The 17,886-nt window shown below is 34.2% G+C and overlaps 2 protein-coding genes across 3 annotated transcripts in view; one reads left to right on the top strand and one right to left on the bottom strand.

Moving 5' to 3' along the window:
* Positions 1–73: 73 nt before the first annotated feature.
* LOC119839766 (calcium channel flower) lies at positions 74–10,311 on the bottom strand. Of its 2 annotated transcripts, XM_038366216.1 has the most exons (6): positions 10,254–10,311; positions 10,054–10,174; positions 7,697–7,904; positions 5,790–5,900; positions 4,826–4,944; positions 3,954–4,088 (listed from the first exon to the last, which is right to left on the bottom strand). In XM_038366216.1, the coding sequence occupies exons 1-5, from the start codon at positions 10,254–10,256 to the stop codon at positions 4,827–4,829; spliced, it is 561 nt and encodes a 186-aa protein (XP_038222144.1). In that variant the 5' UTR covers positions 10,257–10,311; the 3' UTR covers positions 3,954–4,088; position 4,826. The 2 variants fall into 2 exon arrangements, with proteins under 2 accessions (XP_038222137.1, XP_038222144.1); XM_038366209.1 differs by lacking the exon at positions 4,826–4,944 and having other exon boundaries at positions 74–4,088.
* A 282-nt stretch (positions 10,312–10,593) lies between these two features.
* The window catches only part of LOC119830768 (enhancer of mRNA-decapping protein 4-like), a 16,211-nt gene continuing 8,918 nt past the window's right edge, over positions 10,594–17,886 (top strand). The window contains exons 1-12 of the mRNA XM_038353904.1: positions 10,594–10,801; positions 11,011–11,216; positions 11,499–11,587; positions 12,265–12,374; positions 12,704–12,852; positions 13,604–13,845; positions 14,202–14,314; positions 15,062–15,369; positions 15,673–15,767; positions 16,086–16,221; positions 16,690–16,814; positions 17,284–17,369. Of these exons, the coding sequence (XP_038209832.1) occupies positions 10,752–10,801; positions 11,011–11,216; positions 11,499–11,587; positions 12,265–12,374; positions 12,704–12,852; positions 13,604–13,845; positions 14,202–14,314; positions 15,062–15,369; positions 15,673–15,767; positions 16,086–16,221; positions 16,690–16,814; positions 17,284–17,369 (1,709 nt within the window). The 5' untranslated portion in view covers positions 10,594–10,751. The remainder of the gene's footprint in view (positions 10,802–11,010; positions 11,217–11,498; positions 11,588–12,264; positions 12,375–12,703; positions 12,853–13,603; positions 13,846–14,201; positions 14,315–15,061; positions 15,370–15,672; positions 15,768–16,085; positions 16,222–16,689; positions 16,815–17,283; positions 17,370–17,886) is intronic.

The raw sequence follows: 17,886 nt of genomic DNA, 5'->3' as shown, positions 1-17,886 counted from the left end.
TTCTCTGTGGGCGTGGGTATCTATGCAAGAATTCTTCACTATTAAAAAGGGATGTTGAAATGATACAAAAATGTGCAATATACACACATTTATTACAGATATGCTGTCCTAACAGTAATATACGACAAGAACAATGCAGTAACCACTTCTACGACTATAACATACTCGAACATACATATAACTTCAACTTGACGCTACATACCATATTCAAGATTTCTTCATAATAGGGCGGATGAGACAGGTCCAAAGTGCAATCTAATTAACTATAATAAAATTTGCAGTGGAAAAAAATGAAATTCTTCACTCGAAAATGGAAAGCTGCTCAATCAGCCAACCTGACTTGCTGGTCAGGCAATTTTCACAACTTTTCGACATTTTCCAATCTCGCGCGTTACATCACAGATTCAACAATCTTATAACGACATATACAACTTCCCGACGGTTCATAATTATTTGACAGTTAAAATCTCATTATTGTCTATTCGAAATAGATTCCCGCCAGATTGATTTGTATTTATAATTTTAGATTGACATGAACATTGAACATGCTTTGTATCAAAAACATTACACAAGTTTTTTTAGAGAAATGTGCCACTACATGCTACTAAGTTACTCCCGAGTGTTGCAGAATCTATATTCTGATCTCTTTTTCTATAAAAGACAAAAAAAGGCTATAAAATATTTGCATTTTTTCGATGTAGCAATATAGTTGCATACTTCATACATTTTTTTTAACATGACTACATGACTCCGTAAACATTTTACATTATTAAAAAAATATAAAACACTGTATTCAAGGGATACTATTTCTTACTAGGTATGTCATAGGTAATATAATTATTGGAGCTATCCATCTGCCATAGAAGTAAAGTCTTTAATTGTAATAAATTTCATATTAATTTCTATGTACATTATTATATAATACTATTTCCTTTGATAATTATTTTTGTAAATAAAATTTATAATTTGATTTTACTGTATCAAGATATGTAAAAAGCTTCAGTAAAAGAATCAATATTTATATTTCTTAAATGTAAATAAATAATTAAATCGATCGATTTTTATATATTTCCTTTTTGTCCTCGAAAGCTTACAAATGACACTCGTATGATTTAAATATTTTTATACATACAAAACGAAACACAAATCGAGATTTATCTATTTATTTACATAATATTTTACGAAATCTGTTACATAATTGCCTCATACTTGTCATAGCAATAACTATTTATTTATAAGAGATATTTTTCGAACAAACCTTAATACCAACAAAGCATAATATATAGGCAGCGAAACAGTAAATGACATAAATTTCCTTTTGAAAGGCCATACTGGTAACACTGTTGTGACAAATATCAGTTTCGCTAGTCTTAACAAGTCCTAAAATCTATACTTAGTGCTTTTATATTCATAAAATTATATACAAATTAAAAAGGGAATAATTTACACTTACAACGTAAAAAAATAGTAAATCGTTATTGAACATGGAAGAACATAAGTTGAAAACAATAAAAGTTGCCATATTTGAACATATAATAAAATAGGAGCATAAGTAGTGATCTGTGGAAGCATAATTATAGATTATTAATTAACATATTTTTATCATGACATAAATTATGCTGATACAAGTTTTAGAACGAAACATTTCAATAAATTCAATCAAGATGAGCAAATGATTAAATAGAATTATAAGCCTAGGGTCTACAATAACCGTCTTAAATTTATTATTAACAAAAAATGTCCATGGTTTTTAAAATAGTTCATATTTTTCCCGTTATAATTAATAATACATTTAAACCATGTGTATTGCCTTCACTAATAAACTTTTTAATAGCATTATTTCACTGATTATACTTAGACATATTCTCACAGTTAGTCATGACAGAAAAAAGACAAAAAATAAGGTTGAGGTTATAAAAGTTTATTAGTATGGACCTCGACATTAAATAATGCATTATTTAATGTTACCGCTTAAAATAATAAACACAATAATGTTCAAAAAAATTACACCACTTACGACGATGGCACGACAAATCAGCTACAAAAAAATGACAATCACGCCATCAAAGGTACATTTCAAATCACATTTTATTCTGTATAATTCGAATTTCGAACATTCAAGAGCAGATAGCATAAATTGACATGTGTTTCTGTTTAAGTGTTTTGGCGACCGTTTAAAAATAATTAAATTTGAATAAGGACGTATATAAATGAGACCCTAATTGAATTTGGAATGTATACAACATTATAATAATTCGTTTAACATAAATACGTACTATAAAATAAAATCGTTTAAACCTACATTCATCTTATTCTAGGGGCCGACTTTTTATTTATAATTTAAAATTTTACCGTGGGCCTCGAAACAACACCCGACCCGTATACTTTTTTGACTTAAATATCAAGAGATATTGTTTGGATTTTTATGTTATCGAAAGCCTGAAAAAAAAAACACCTGTTGTATTATAAAATATCAAATCTGGATAGATTTATCAGATTACAGTAAACCACAATCGGACAATACAGAGAAAAATTGGAGATTTTACATAAAGAGGTGTACGAAAGGGTCACGCACGTAAATCTTACACTATTTATATGTAGCAATGACTACAGAATGACGCTTTATTTATTTAGTATCTAAACAAAGGCCTTTGTATCAGACGTCGTGGGTTTGTATACTAATCTAGAGGGCTTTAATCACTGGAATCGTGTGTGTGTAGTAATCTTTACTATCGATGCTATATATTTATCTATCGAATCAACTTATTCATAAATAACGATAGATATGTTCTAATTCAACATGAACATTAACTACGTACGAACACTCATAAGCTGTAACATATCACAAGAAATATCTAATGGGAAATGAAATAATTACCTACGAATAACAATTTATCTATCTACGGCATTTGTTAACGTTTAACAAAGTGATATAATTCTCATATACGTCATCAAGTACTTCGTAAACGCATATAATGAGGCGATGTTAATTTACCAACGTAAGAAGACCTATATTGTATAGTCATTGAATAATCGATTTGGAAATGGTGGCCGGTATAGCTCTATCTCACTTACTCTCGATAATGATTAACGTGCAAGCGAGACAAATATATTATAGCCAGCGTTTATGTCAAATCTTTCGGTTGATGCAGTCTTTTTCGCGCTTCAATTTTGACGTATTTTCGTACCATTTGAAATAAGTCTTATTTAATGTGAGAGATCGTTAAGTCTAGAAATAACATTACGAGGAATTTATTAACTAGACATTCATAAAGCGATAACAATAACTTCAGAGCGATGTTGATGAAGATTGGTCCGAGAATTGTCGACTTGATTTTCGTATAAGAATTTTCGCTTTAATTATTTGCTAAATATTTGTCAAAATTACGCATTTCATATTAAATAGTCATAAATTCCTATGTGTATAAGAAAAAAAGTTGCTTTGTTTGGCTTCGCACTGACGTATGCCTTCAAATACTTTTATATTTTAACACCAGTGCAATGTGCTATTTTCTATAGAGGAATCATTATACTTGAATAGATGAGACAAACATACAAAAATTCACTCGCAAACCATTCAAGACTTATATTTAAAGTGCTTATGCTACACCTTAAATGCATAATAGCCTTTATCTGTTAATGTCCAGCCACGATTGCTTTCACAATTAACTATAATCCAATACAGTAATTTTATGAAGTCAACGCTTTAAAAAAATATACGCTTCAGAAAACTAACAATCTAAACTAACTTGAGCACACGATACTAAAACGGAAAAAAATTAAGATGTTATTTCACCACGAAGTCTATATCATTTTTGGTGTACCGCAAGGATCCATATAAGTTCAACATTTGTTCCTTGTATATGTTAATGACTTATGTGTTATTATTGTAGGTAACGCAGTGATTTTACAATGTAGGACGCATATAAAGTCACTTTAATGTATTTTCAGGTCAATTGCTAAGAGGGGGTCCTGTGAAACTGAATGGTTGCTCGTTGGTGACGAGGTTCGCTCGCGGCGCAGTCGTCGGCTGGATACCACCGGCCTCTAACGTTGCCGCTGATGTCCTCATTTCTTCAACAGACGCTCTAAAGGTAACAGATTTAATTTAAACTAAGCACCACCATAATAAATGTAAACCGTTAACCAAGTCTATTTATTGCGAAGCATAACTGAAAAGTGCTTAAACGGCTAAAATATATGGTCGACGGTACACATCTAGCAAGTGCCTTCGAATAAATAAAATTCTATATCAATGTGCTAGTAGCTTTGACTTGCAATAAAAAAGATATAGCCTCAAAGAAAATAAGAAAGAAGAACATAACCTAAAAATAATATACTCAACCGTCTAACATATAAAATCAGTTATTAAAGATAAATCATGCAAAGCAAAATCACACAAAACCAAACAAAAATAGTGCAAAGCATAGCAGTGGGGTTGTATTAATAAAGGTAGAATGGAGATATTATTCGGATTTTTTTAAAAACGTAGTCTGATTGAAAGCCTCAATAATTCATTAATTATTAAACACGGAGTCGAGGCACAGCCAGCGTCCAGCTAAGATTGTTATATTTTTAATCTCTTTATTCTTTTAAAAATCGAGTACTATGCAATCCAACTGAGAATAGCTCAATTATTTTTATACCGACGGCAAACGTTAAAACTGTGTTATGACGATTCAAAAGTGCTTCTACAAGAAGACTAATTGAATAAATATATGTTTCGAGTTTGAATTAGACGTCCAATTCCCGTTTGGATCGCATCGTACACCACCGTTCGGTGCTCGCAAATCTCCATTCCACCGTGCCCCATCAGTTATATTGCCTTAGTTAGGACGCCACACGTCAGGGTCCTCCATGAGCGTGACGCTGTGGTCCTGCGCGGCCGACGCGCCCGGGGGCGTGGCGCCGCCCGCCATCGCGGCCATGTCGTCCCGCGAGCCCCTACCCGCCCGCACACGCAACGTTAGCCCCGCCAACCACACGGGTAACAATATAACTTGGCGTTCTTTATATAACTTGCCATTCGTTATATAACTTGACATTCGTTATATAACTGGACATTCGTTATAAAATTTGGCATTCTTTATATAACTTGGTATTGCGCAACGTATCGCGACGCGATGAGTGCGTTTTAGTTGTTACATGTAACTAACTTATATTTTAACTTTAATTAATATAAAAATTCGATATTTAAATTTCAATTTTTAGCCCCTGTGTTTGCGAGCTTTTTTTTCTTTTTTAACGTTTGAGTTTGTGATAAAGTAGACGAGCGTAACTTTTACAAAAGAACATATCGGGTTCTTATTACGGTTTTCGGTACGCAAATTTAAAAAAAAAAGAAATTTGTTTCACTGGTAGCTCAACTAAATCATATTTGAAAAGAAAAGTAATTGTTAAGACCAAAACAGGATATATTAGTCAAAAATGATCAGCCTCCATTATATTGTTACCCGACTTATGTCAATATTAAGTTATTAGATATAATTAATAACAACAATAAAAATGACACACATAAAAAATAACACAGAACACATGTGTGTCGTAAGTATTAGTTAGACGAACATAGATTTTTTTATATAAAACTTTCATTGTTGGTTTAGATAAACAACATTAAAGCAAAGCTTGACACACTTGGTAAATTTTCATTCCATATTAACTTGAATCTTTAAAAGAAACAGTTAACACACAATCAATTTAAAATGACCCGTAACTGTATTGAGCATTCGACCCATTATAAACTTTATTACCTAAGCCACAAGAACTACATTGCTGATTGTATTACTCACTTTCTGCCCAGCGCCATCATTCCATAGACGATGCCAGTGGCGAATATCATTCCGCTGCCGAACCATGTACTGAGACTCAGGAAACAGAGAAAGAATGGTGGCAATGATAACCTGGAATAACGGAATGACAAAAAAAGTTAATGTACATTCGTTTCCTTCAACGCCATCTAGTCTTAAACAAAGAAAACCTACATGAAAGTTAGGCAAGTACTACATGAACTAAATAATAAATTATATCCTATTTTTGGCAGACAAATTACGTGATATTTGCCAAGACCCCCCGATTTTACTCGACCCCCTCCCCTCTTTAAATAATAAATTGGCGCCCCCGTACAATAAAAACAACGCAAATAAATTGAAATTCACTAGTGGAGACATCAACCATTTTATTGTGGTATCGTCACATATGGTGAACGACTTTTTAATGTTTCCATTTACGTTTTTTTATTAAAGCTATTAAAATAAATTTAATATTGTATACATCTATCAATATAAATAAAATTTAAATATCTACATTTAAAAATAATTATGTGTTTTAAGTATTATAAATTTATTTTTGTCTGTATTTATATCTGTCCAGGATACTCTTTGGATTATATGAACATATGTATATGATTGTATGAATAATGTTTTTAATTTCTTTTTGGTTATAAGTACGAATTTATGTACAACATAGGTGGGACATTAAATCTCATATAACATGAGAAAAGTCAGGGGCGTATAAAATAAAATTTTAACACAAATCAGACATAATATGAGTCACATCGTACAATCTAGTTCGTATATAAGTGTTCTTGATTCGTCATTCAAGGTTAAAATTAACATTTACCTAATGGGCTTTTTAATTCACATCATTTATCTTATCTATTTTATACTACATATGACAATATTTGTATAACACACTATTCTTAATTCACGTAAAAATTAAATTCATATATTTAGTTTTATGAATAATAGTAGCAATGGATTCTGTTTTTAACACCGGACGGAAAAAGTTGACGTCCATGTCTGTCTGTGGCATCGTAATTCTCAAACAGATGAAACGATTACGATGTATTTTTTCACTTGAAAGTAAGTTTCGTTGCGGTTGTTCCAAGTAATGTTTGATGAAAATTGGTTAAAGATGACAGTCAAAACAAAAAGTCGTATTTAATATTTTTCATGAGTCCCTAAATATAGGTATTACATGAAAGGGATTGGCTAGTACGAACGAAATAACGAATTGTAGCCGAGGCTTCTCAAATTTAAATTTTATCAAAATTATGAGCTGTACGGTAGTATGTACCTATATCTATAAATATAATCGCCATGTCTAAAGAAATTTATAAAATATATAACTGCTGGTTATTTTTTACCTCTTATTGGGTGCTATTTTATTAAACTTCTATCTGTGTAACATTAAAAACCCGTTTATAATTAAAAGATTAGTTAAATCGAAAAAACATGCCATTTACGGGCGATATATATGACATTTACCTTGGGCATCAATAGTGATTTAAATCATTTGCTTTTATCAATACGAGTATTCTCAACATAACTTTTCGTCAATTGATAATCAGTTTATTAAATGAATTTTAAAATGGCAACAACAGAGTTTCTTACAAGCTCTCCTCCAAAGACACTGCTTATCGAACCGGTGGTAAATAAATAAAAATCGTTTATTTAGCAAAAATACATTGATTCAACACAAATCAAACACCACTATCGCCTCAACTAGGAATAAACCTGTGTTAGAGACGACCGACGCCTTCCAGCCATCCTAGCCATCATTACTAAAGTCAGACACAAACAATAAAGGTGGTAAATGTTAAAACTATGTTATGACGATTGAGAAGTGTTTCTATAAGAAGTATAAAAGAATGATTAAATTGATTTGAGTGTGAATGTGAAAATGAATCAAAACTCACCCAATATACAGAGCAGCCTTATTCCAATATGGCCGACCCTCCATCTTATCCGAAAGCGCTTGCACGTAGTCTATGAAGAAACAACAGCAGGGCGCCTCGCACACGATGACTATGAAACCAGCGAGCATCTGCCAGACGCCTGCTATGAGACAGCTCACTTGCATAATAATGATGCCAGTGCAGTTTATTAGGCCCAGCACTATTGCAACTGGAAAATAATGCAATAGCTTAGTTACATTTCTTATGCATCTCTTTTTGGGAACAATTTTTTTCTGTGCCATAAGCGGGCAACCGAGCTGGTGGTTCGCCTGACGGTAAGCTATCACCACCGCCCATGAACATTCGCAAAGGTAGTGTCTCTGCGAATGCGCTGCCCGCTTTTAAGGAGAAAGGGATAAGGAAAGATTGACGACTGGAAAGAAGGAATAGACTGGCAAGGGTGAGCAGAAGGAAACGCACCACCGTCTCCACCACTCACCGTACGAAACATACTAGCCCGCTACTATTTCATGCCGGTTTTCTGTGGGGGCGTGGTACTCCCCCGGTTCGAGCTGGCCCAATTCGTGACGAAGCGTGCTCGACTTCCACATGCTAACAAGTTCGAGCATAAGTGGAATTAGACAATCGATTGCTTAAGTTACGTGAAAATCCATACAAATAATATAAAGCTGAAAAGTTTGTTTTTTTGAACTCGCTAATCTCAGGAACTACGCAACTTATTTCAAAAATTCTATCTCATTCACAGTTGGATATGCACATGATTTCGAGTTATATAGGCTATAATAGGGGGGGGGATATCAGGTCAATAATTTATAAGTGTTACATAATTGGAAACCCACTACTGCTAAAAAAATAAACATAACCTTCTCGCAATTCGATAACAAACTGGATCTCAGACTGAAACGGCTCAGGTTATCTTTTGTGAAGAGCTTGCAAAGGGTCCTTATTATCTTTAGACGACAACTTCAGGCAATGGCTCTAAATAATCATTGTACAGTATCATTGAACTAAACAGTAAGTTCATAACTTAGTTTTCATAATCCCTACTAATATCATCAATGTAAAATTAGTTATATTTTTTTGTAATAATTAATCTATATTAGTCCATATTATAACCTAGTTATAACTCTTATAAGTTCATAAGTTAAAACAAATGATACTGCTTTGAGTTATTGACTTCACTTGAAGCTTATGTGTATGTTTCACTTTCTAAATGTTCTCATAATAATTATATAATTCCAAGATCAATAATATGTAATGCACACACAGTGTTTGGGGAATATACATTGCTTCCTTACATACAAATCTTTTCTTTTTATTATATAAGTAATATCTAGAATATTATTTAATTATTATTTATTGTGCAATATATATAAATGTTCATTATTCCATGGACATTTGAATTATACTATAACATAATAGCTGTGGCCGTGGCGTCACTCACAAAGCAACAAAAGATGTGTGCCTATGTGCTAATTCAGACTATAATCTATCTTTGTACCAAATTTCATGTAGATATAATAAGTTGATTTCCCGTGACAAGTAACAAACATTCATACCTACAAACTTTCATGATTAGACTCTGCTGCAAGTTCAAGCCTAGACAAGTGTGCAAGAAATAAAGTTCAAATTTGTAGCAGGGTTTTTTTTTATGTTTTCGGTTCAGTTTTATATGCCTGATGGTAAACAACACACACACTATGTAGCCCGTAGTTATAGTACTCAGGATAGTTTTTTTTACATAGCAATGAGAGAGTAAAGCTATAGGTTAAAGATAGTTCTTGTATAAGGAATGTTTATAATACAATTTGTGATTTCTTACACTTGAATGATATTTAAATGGATTTTACTAATGTGATTAGTTTGATTAATATGCCTCAATGTCTCTATTTACGAATCGTTTTTTTTACACCTACTCTCAGTCTATTGTACTTTATAATAACAAAATGTCACAATTCATATTTACACACTTAATTAGAGTAATATATTATATCATTCAGAAAGCATTATGATGAGATACATAAATATATCATAAATTAATTAAACACTATACTAAGAGTATAATTAACCCGTTAGTTGAAACATATGTTAGAAGTATGGAAACATTCTAGATTGTTCTTGTACTTAGTAACCAAATGAATTGTAATATTATGAAAAGAAATAGTATGTAAATAACATAATTTTTAAATTTTTAAAGAAGCAGTCCCGATAATATTAAAAATAGTCAGGTTTGAATACTAAACTGATAAGATAAAGAAAGTAAATAAAATGAAACATTCACATCGTCATAACGATGCACTTATTGCATTGTTTAGCATTCACTCATTTCGTTATATAAATATAAATAAAATACGTACTGAAGCTGCCAATTGTTCCCAACCCCCGACCAGCGTAACGCAGTGTCCAAGGAACATCATCTTTTTGGACATTGTCGGCCCCTGGGCGGGCCCATAACATAGAAATCTTGTTGGCGAAGGACTAAAACAGAAAGATAAGTTCGATGGATGTACATTTCAGCCTTAAAATTAATTTTATTTACATTTTTAACTCAACTTACCATCTTCGAAAAAATCAATCGCCTTGGCACTGCTGTGTCAGCTGTCAAACACACGTCAGACGCGGTCATTTACTCCTTTTTTTAAGCAAATTTTGCAAAGGCTCACTTTTGATAGAGAATTAAGATTGTAAAAACAATATGTTCGACTAAGGCTTTATGTGTTCTTTGTGAGTTTATGTATGATTTAAATATAAGTGGTAGTAACATTTGTAACTGCTATGAATGTACATTTATACTTTCGAGTACACACAACTTATTAACTTATTACTTAACTTATTTTTAATCTGTCGAAATGGCTTATTTAAAAAAATTCTGATTTACTGTCATTAATGACATGTCTGACTTGTGAGTCTGTGAGTTGTGATTGTAGACTGTGTCGGCTTTGCAAATTAAATTCATTTGCCTTGTTAACTTTAAGTTTTGCAGATAATACTGTAATACGATCACTTTTATAGTTTATATAATTATTAATGTTGCGAGTGGAGTATTAGGAGAAAAATGCAACCTACAACAATGCTTCCTAAACTTTCTGACACGACCCAAACTATGTAAGATATCAATTTTAGTTTTATTTTCATTGATGATGGTCACAAAACAAGTAATTCGAAATGCGATTTCAATTTCAAATGAAACCTTTGTTATAATCACGGATTTTTTATAACTAAAATGCAATTCATAAATTCGTTTCAACTATAACCTGCTGTCTTTTTGACAAGTTGAGTAATAATTTGTAATTTCACTCTCCTAAAACACACAGATCGTTTTCCGAGGAAGATGATACGTGCAGTGCGGAGGTGTTCGCCACTGATGTTGTGGTGACGTCAAATATCGGTAACCATAATCATGGTAGTTCCAAAGTAAAACTGACGAATCTCGTAGATTACAATTGGGAGGCTAAATTTTACCCTGGCCGGTTGATAGATGTACACAACAGTGGAAAATATTTGGCTTACTGTATTAAGGGTGAGTGTATGGGATGTGTGTAACACAATTTATGATATTGCCATGTGATCTATGTTAAATAAAAAAAATAATGAAATAAAATAATACAGCTTTACTAATAATACAAAAGTATTAATCATCTTATTTACAATCAATAAGATCCATAGTTTTACTTTAATTATGAATCTGTTATCACTAAATTAATTTTTATTTATCTATATTGAGCATTAACCAGATTTATTGTTTTTTTTTTTTATATTCATACACTGAATTTATTAATAATCTGAGATTTATACATTACAGCACCAAGTTCTGTGGATGGTATGGTTAGAGTGGTGTATTTGGAGCCAGGTGTGAATGAGAGATCACTCATCAAAGGCATGAAAGGAGAGGTAAAGGATTATATTAACTGACATAATAATTTTTAACAAAATAACTAAACCAGCTTTGGAATAATAAAAGTATGTTCAAAATCCATCATCCAGGTCCACCCAGTTTGTCAGTAAAAAACATTCAATTGAATTGAGAACTGCCTGTTTTTTTTAAGTCTGTTAAGAACAAATAGTAATTTTGGCACAAGATCTATATAGAACTATAAATAAATGGTGTCAGATATAATTGGTTTTCATATAAAAATTCTTGACATGTTTTCATCAAATCAATTTGTGTGTTTTTATTTTGCTTTCCACTTGTTTAAATGCTAGCTTATTTAACTTTCAAGTTTTATCATTCTGTCTGTCTATTTGTTGTTCCCTATGCTCTACACATATTTATTATACACCTATTGGTTTCACTTACATCATACATATTTACCAATTTAGGTTTATTCTGGAATAATTTTTGAATTGTAACCAGAAAATCCTGAGATTAGTGTTTTCAAACAAAAAACCTTTACAGCCTCCTATTATTAGTAACGATTTGTTGATGATATTCGTTTAATCTGTAATTTAAATAAATATTTGTTGTATCTCTTTTTTTGATTTTGTGAGGCCAGCAAATTATTATTCTTTTTTATTTCAATTGTCAAATGTGAAAGACCAAAAAGTTTATATGCAACATTTTATTTCAGGTACAAGATTTAGCATTTGCCTTCATACAGAATCAAGTGCTTCTAGCTTGTATAGATGAACTGGGTTACATTTACGTCCATGAAATTGAATTGATAGACAATAGACTAAGGTAAACAATTTATCATAGATAATATGAATATAAAAGGGTTGTTTTTTATTTAGTACTACCTTTTTCCCGTGTCTTCGCAGGAGTTATATTCGGAGTAGTTTGATAGGTGTTGTTATACATACAGACCTTCCGCTTGAATCACTCTATCTATTAAACTCCCCCCTAATATCCCCATCATAACGTGTTGCATAGTTTTAAAAATGCTTATGATATATATAATAAAAACCTACCCAATGTCAACTTATAGTTTTGTAGTTTTGAATTATGTTATTGAAGAAATATAATCATAAAAACAATATTGAATTTAAAAAAAAATATTGTATTTTCAGATGTACACTGATGGTGGAGATTCAAGAAGATACTGGCATGGGAGGTTCAGCTCACCTACTGGCTTGGTGCCCCTACATACCTGATGAAGATGATGACTCTACAGATGATGATGTGGCTAGAATGTTGCTCACCACACATTCTAATGTTGGTGAGTATTTTTAAAATGCTCTTGTAAGTTTCACCTGTATGTAACCAACTCTTTAGACTTGATTTTTATCAACTTTAAGCAGACAGATTTATTTCAAACGTTGTACATTTATCAAGGATTGATACAATAAATTCATGAGTGTATTTTATGATCTTGATCAGGATCGTCAGGATTAAATAATTACCTAACATATACTCTTAGTCTTCGTCTTAGTAATAAATTGCAAGTGTGAACATTTGATTGATTCAGTTATTACTTCAGCTTTTATGTTACTGTGACTTTACATTTATATTGACACTAATGTATGAAACTCTTCAAATAAACTATCACCCCTACCTTTATAACCGATAACAAAAAAAAGGAAGGAGGTTAACTATTTGATTGTATTTTTTTGTGTTTGTTACCTCATAACTTTTTACAGAGTAAACCAATTTTTTATTATTTGATAGTTTGCACATCTATATGGTCTCTCCCTGACAATTTGAAGGAGGTTTAATTTTGTCGAAAGTTAGGAGGTTTAATTTTGACTTTTTGTAATATATCTGGATATTTTATACGCATCAGGATACATTGTGCATATATAATATCAAGGTGGAGGTGAAAATCAATCTAACCAATATAGAAAAATTTTTAAAGAATAGAAATATTTCGACCATCTGTTGGGATTCCAAACCGCGCCATTCGCCGATTTTTTTTTCTCCAAGTTACACAACAAATAATTAAATAATTAATGAATGATTTCGACGCATAGCACGCATGTGGAACGTGCGCGAGGTGTGCGCGCTGGCGGGCGGCGCGGGCGGCGCGGGCGGCGCGGGGGGCGCGGGGCCGGCGGTGGGCGCGGGGCCGGCGGTGGGCGCGGCGGCGGCGCTGGCGCGGGGCGCGGGGCGCGCGGCCGGCTCGCACGCCGCCCCGCTGCGCGCCGCCGCCTTCTCGCCCGACGGCACTGCGCTCGCGACCGCCGCGGACGATGGATACGTCATGTTTGCGCAGGTATGCGTCTTACATCTATTGATATATTATACGTAGTTTAAGTTTTAAGCACACATAACGATTATAAATGAAATTGTTTTTATAAGTATGTGTGTAGTATAAATATTGCCATAAAATCAAATTAAAATAAATAAAACAAAAATAAAATGAAAAACAAAATTAAAACTAAAACATTTACGCATATTTGTGTGGCGACCTAAAAGGGGAGGCCACTCAGCATCTGTTATACCGATATGGTCAGCATAACGATGATTTTCAGAGCCCCACCAGGCAACAACGCATTAGCCCAAAAGTGTCCCCCATTTTTCTATCCCTTATCCAAATATTTTTATAATTTTTGTTCAATAAATTCACAGGTATACATAAACAGTTCAACGAGTCCCCGCTGCCTGCACAAGTGGCAGCCGCACGAGGGCAAGCCACTCACGTGTCTCTTCTTTTTGGATAACCACAAGAATTATAATGCTGAGTGAGTATTTCTCCTAAAACTTATTAATAACTAGCTGCGCCTCGCGGTTTCACCCGCGAAAGTCCGTATCCCGTGGGAATATCAGGATAAAAAGTTGCCTATATGTTATTCCAGTTGTCCAGCTGTCTACGTACCAAATTTCATTGCAATCGGTTCATTAGTTTTTGCGTGAAAGAGCAACAAACACACACACACATCCTTACAAACTTTCGCATTTATATTATCTGTATATAATATATATGCTAATATTATTTATATAATATTACATATATAGTAGGATGAGATTAGTTTAAGATATTTTTAACAAACCATGAACCATGTAAACTATCTTGTACAACATGGTACAACTATGAATTTATATGTCTGATTTACCCAAACTAAGTAACTTCATGCGAAAAATTTCAAAACGTTGTTCAGTGAAAAAAGATGTTAAATGCATACAATTATGCTCTATCAAGGTGAAATTTCACCAATTTTTTCATGCCATAAGCGGGCAACTGAGCTGGTGGTTCGCCTGATGATAAGTAATCACCACTGTCCATTAACATTCGCAGAGGTAGTGCCTCTGCGAATCTGCTACCCACATTTGAGGGGAAAGGGATAATGGAAGGATTGGCGACTGTAAAGAAGAAATGGACTGGGTGGTTGAGGACAAGGAAACAGGCCTCTGGCTCCATATTGTGTGATCGCTCCCCCTATTGCGACAACGTTCCCAATCCAATCTTATATTACACGCTCTCCTTCCAGCGTCCAATTCTGGAAATTTGCGGTGACCGGCGCGGACAACAACACCAACATAAAGATCTGGTCCTGCAAGTCGTGGACCTGCCTCCAGAGCATCACCTTCACGCCCCCCCTGGGCGCCGAGCCGGCCCTCGGCATGAAGGCCCAGCTGGACGTGAGCGCGAACTACCTGCTGCTGTCGGACTTCAAGGCGAGGAGCCTGTATGTGCTGAACATGGCGAGGGACGGGGGGGACACTGCCGCGTACTGTCGCAGCGTGGCCGAGTTCCTGCTGCCGTATCAAGTGCTCGGGTTCTGCATTGTGGATGCCGGTGAGTGGTTATGTTGGATGTCGGAAATTTGGGTTATTTGCGGATGTTTTATGAAAGTTGTATAGGGTATGTAAGACTGCTAACAACCATATTTTATATAACGTTTTTGATTGAATTTGATTGAATTAATGATCACTTGTCTCACTAATAATTTAATACAAAGTTTAAAAAAATAGCAGCCGTAAATAAAGAAAAGGAGGAAGGAGGGGGGGTTATTTACCATAGCAATAACAAATGCAATTTGCGAAATAGTCGTGTTTTACCGTTCAGTTATTTATGAATTATGTTGCGTTTGACCTTCAGAGGAACAGCAGGTGAAATGCGAGTCGCGGTGCGAAGACCCGTTCCACAGGAACGGCTCCGCCGCTGACGACTCGCCGACTCACTTTGACTTACATGTAAGTGACTGCACTGGTATTTTTGACTTTTGAATATTTTGTAATATGTACATATTTAATTTGTGTTGTACTGATTAAACTGTTTTATAATATAGCAACTTCAAATATTATAGCAATGTCGAATGATGAAAACAATTTCTGTTTTGCTTTTGTTAAATCGTACCAGTATACTATGACTTGTGATTTTTTTTACTTACTTATTAGAAATGAACGTAAACAACCACATGGATTAAAAAAATAGTCTAATTTAAATTTTCTTATTGATTAAATTACACCGTATCGTAGACACCCCGTAAACTTAATAAAAATGTTAACCAGGACAACGAGATGACGTGCGCGGATGTGGGCGCGGGCGCGAAGCGCACCCGCCTGCGGCTGTACCTCGTGCAGCCGAAGGGCCTGCAGGAGGCCGACCTGCTCTACACGCACCGCGCCGCCGCGCACCTCTCGCACGGTAACACGCGCACACGCACACGCACACGCACACGCACACACACGCACACGTACGCGCACGCGCGCAAACACACACACACACACACATACACGCTCACTTACACACGCACGCGCGCATACACACTCATAGACACACATTGTAACCCATAGAGACTATGAATGTGTTTTGTCCACATTATATTTACATAAAAGTTATACTAACATATACAGTAGGAGATACTCTCTCCGGTTCCAATCAGATTTTTTTTTTCAAACTTTTAACAATTGACTTCACCTAATCAATGCGAAGACAAATCCAATACTCATAAAAGTTATATTATGCTGGAATCCTTGTTCAAATCTGATCTCTCATCCCTCATTAACATATCAACACGCGTCATCAACTCAGCAACACACAGTGTTGCCAGCAACTCCGCAACATGTCGGTTGAACACGAATGGAGGAGCCATACGGGACTTTTCGCACACAGATATGCTGCAGCTAGACGCGGACGCGGAGAGTCTCACGCTGGAGGAGCCGGCGGAGGACGAGATGCCGGCCAACATTCTGCAGCAGCAGACGCAGCAGCTGAAGAACCTGCTGATGCGGGCGCAGGTGGGTGGATAATATAATAGATCATTCGAACACTTTTTTTTTATTATATAGGGCCTTTATCATTGTAGGCTCTGTCTTTGATAATTATTTACTTATACTAAGAATAATTACATTTTTAAGATAAATTAGAGTCTCGATCATTCGAGCTCTTTTTTTTATTCATTTATTCACTTAAATATTTCCGACAAAGAATGCAGACATTTTACATAGATAGCTTAAACAAAAACACATGTCTACTGTCACTTTAATAGGATTGACTCTTAGAAAAAACTTATTAATCAATAATCTACACTAATATTATACAGATACAGAGGAAACGTTTGTATGTTTGGAACGTTTTCACGCAAAAACCACTGGACCGAAAAATTGAAACTGCACCTCCACTGAGTGACATAGCCAATATATGTACCACGGGCGAAGCCGGAGTGAAATGCTAGTAAATAATATAATTACTGCATTGCATTCACAGCCGCAGCCGAATAGCCTGATCAACCCTCGGCCAGAGTCTCCCAGCAGCATGCCGCAGTTGAATCTGATGACACCAGACGCTTTTAGGTATTAAATTAGCTTACTAATTGGTTTTCGCTTCGCTTCAATATACCTTTCAATGTATTCGATATTGCATGATAGCCGTTTTACATACGGAATGAATTTTTTCTTATTTAATTGTAGTGGAGTTGATAAAGTTTTTAATTTGTTATTTATTTAGTTAAAAATGTTTAAATCCGAGTAAAAAGTATGTTAGTAACATTTTTTTGAAAATTTTAATATTTAACATGAATATTCTATTTCATAACATTGATGCGAATAGCCTACGTCAATGGTTTACATATTAGCAATCTAGTCTCCCTATACATTTTTAAAGTTTGTGAATTTTTCGCTATAAGCGGATGCTTTGCCTGGCAAAGTAGGACATGTAGAGCGAGTCTTCCAATAAGTTTCCTTTTAAGGCGTTTTTGGTACGTCCTGAAATTTCTGACAACAGTGATATTGAAAAAAAAAAATATATACTTAGTCTGGCCATAAATACTGTTACACTTAATTATAAAAAAATATTACATTTGAATTTCGA

The sequence above is a fragment of the Zerene cesonia genome, chromosome 1, assembly GCF_012273895.1.
Source record: "Zerene cesonia ecotype Mississippi chromosome 1, Zerene_cesonia_1.1, whole genome shotgun sequence".
NCBI lineage: Eukaryota > Metazoa > Arthropoda > Insecta > Lepidoptera > Pieridae > Zerene > Zerene cesonia.
The sequence above is the reverse complement of the archived record's forward strand: the minus strand, read 5'-3'. Positions and strand labels throughout refer to the sequence as shown.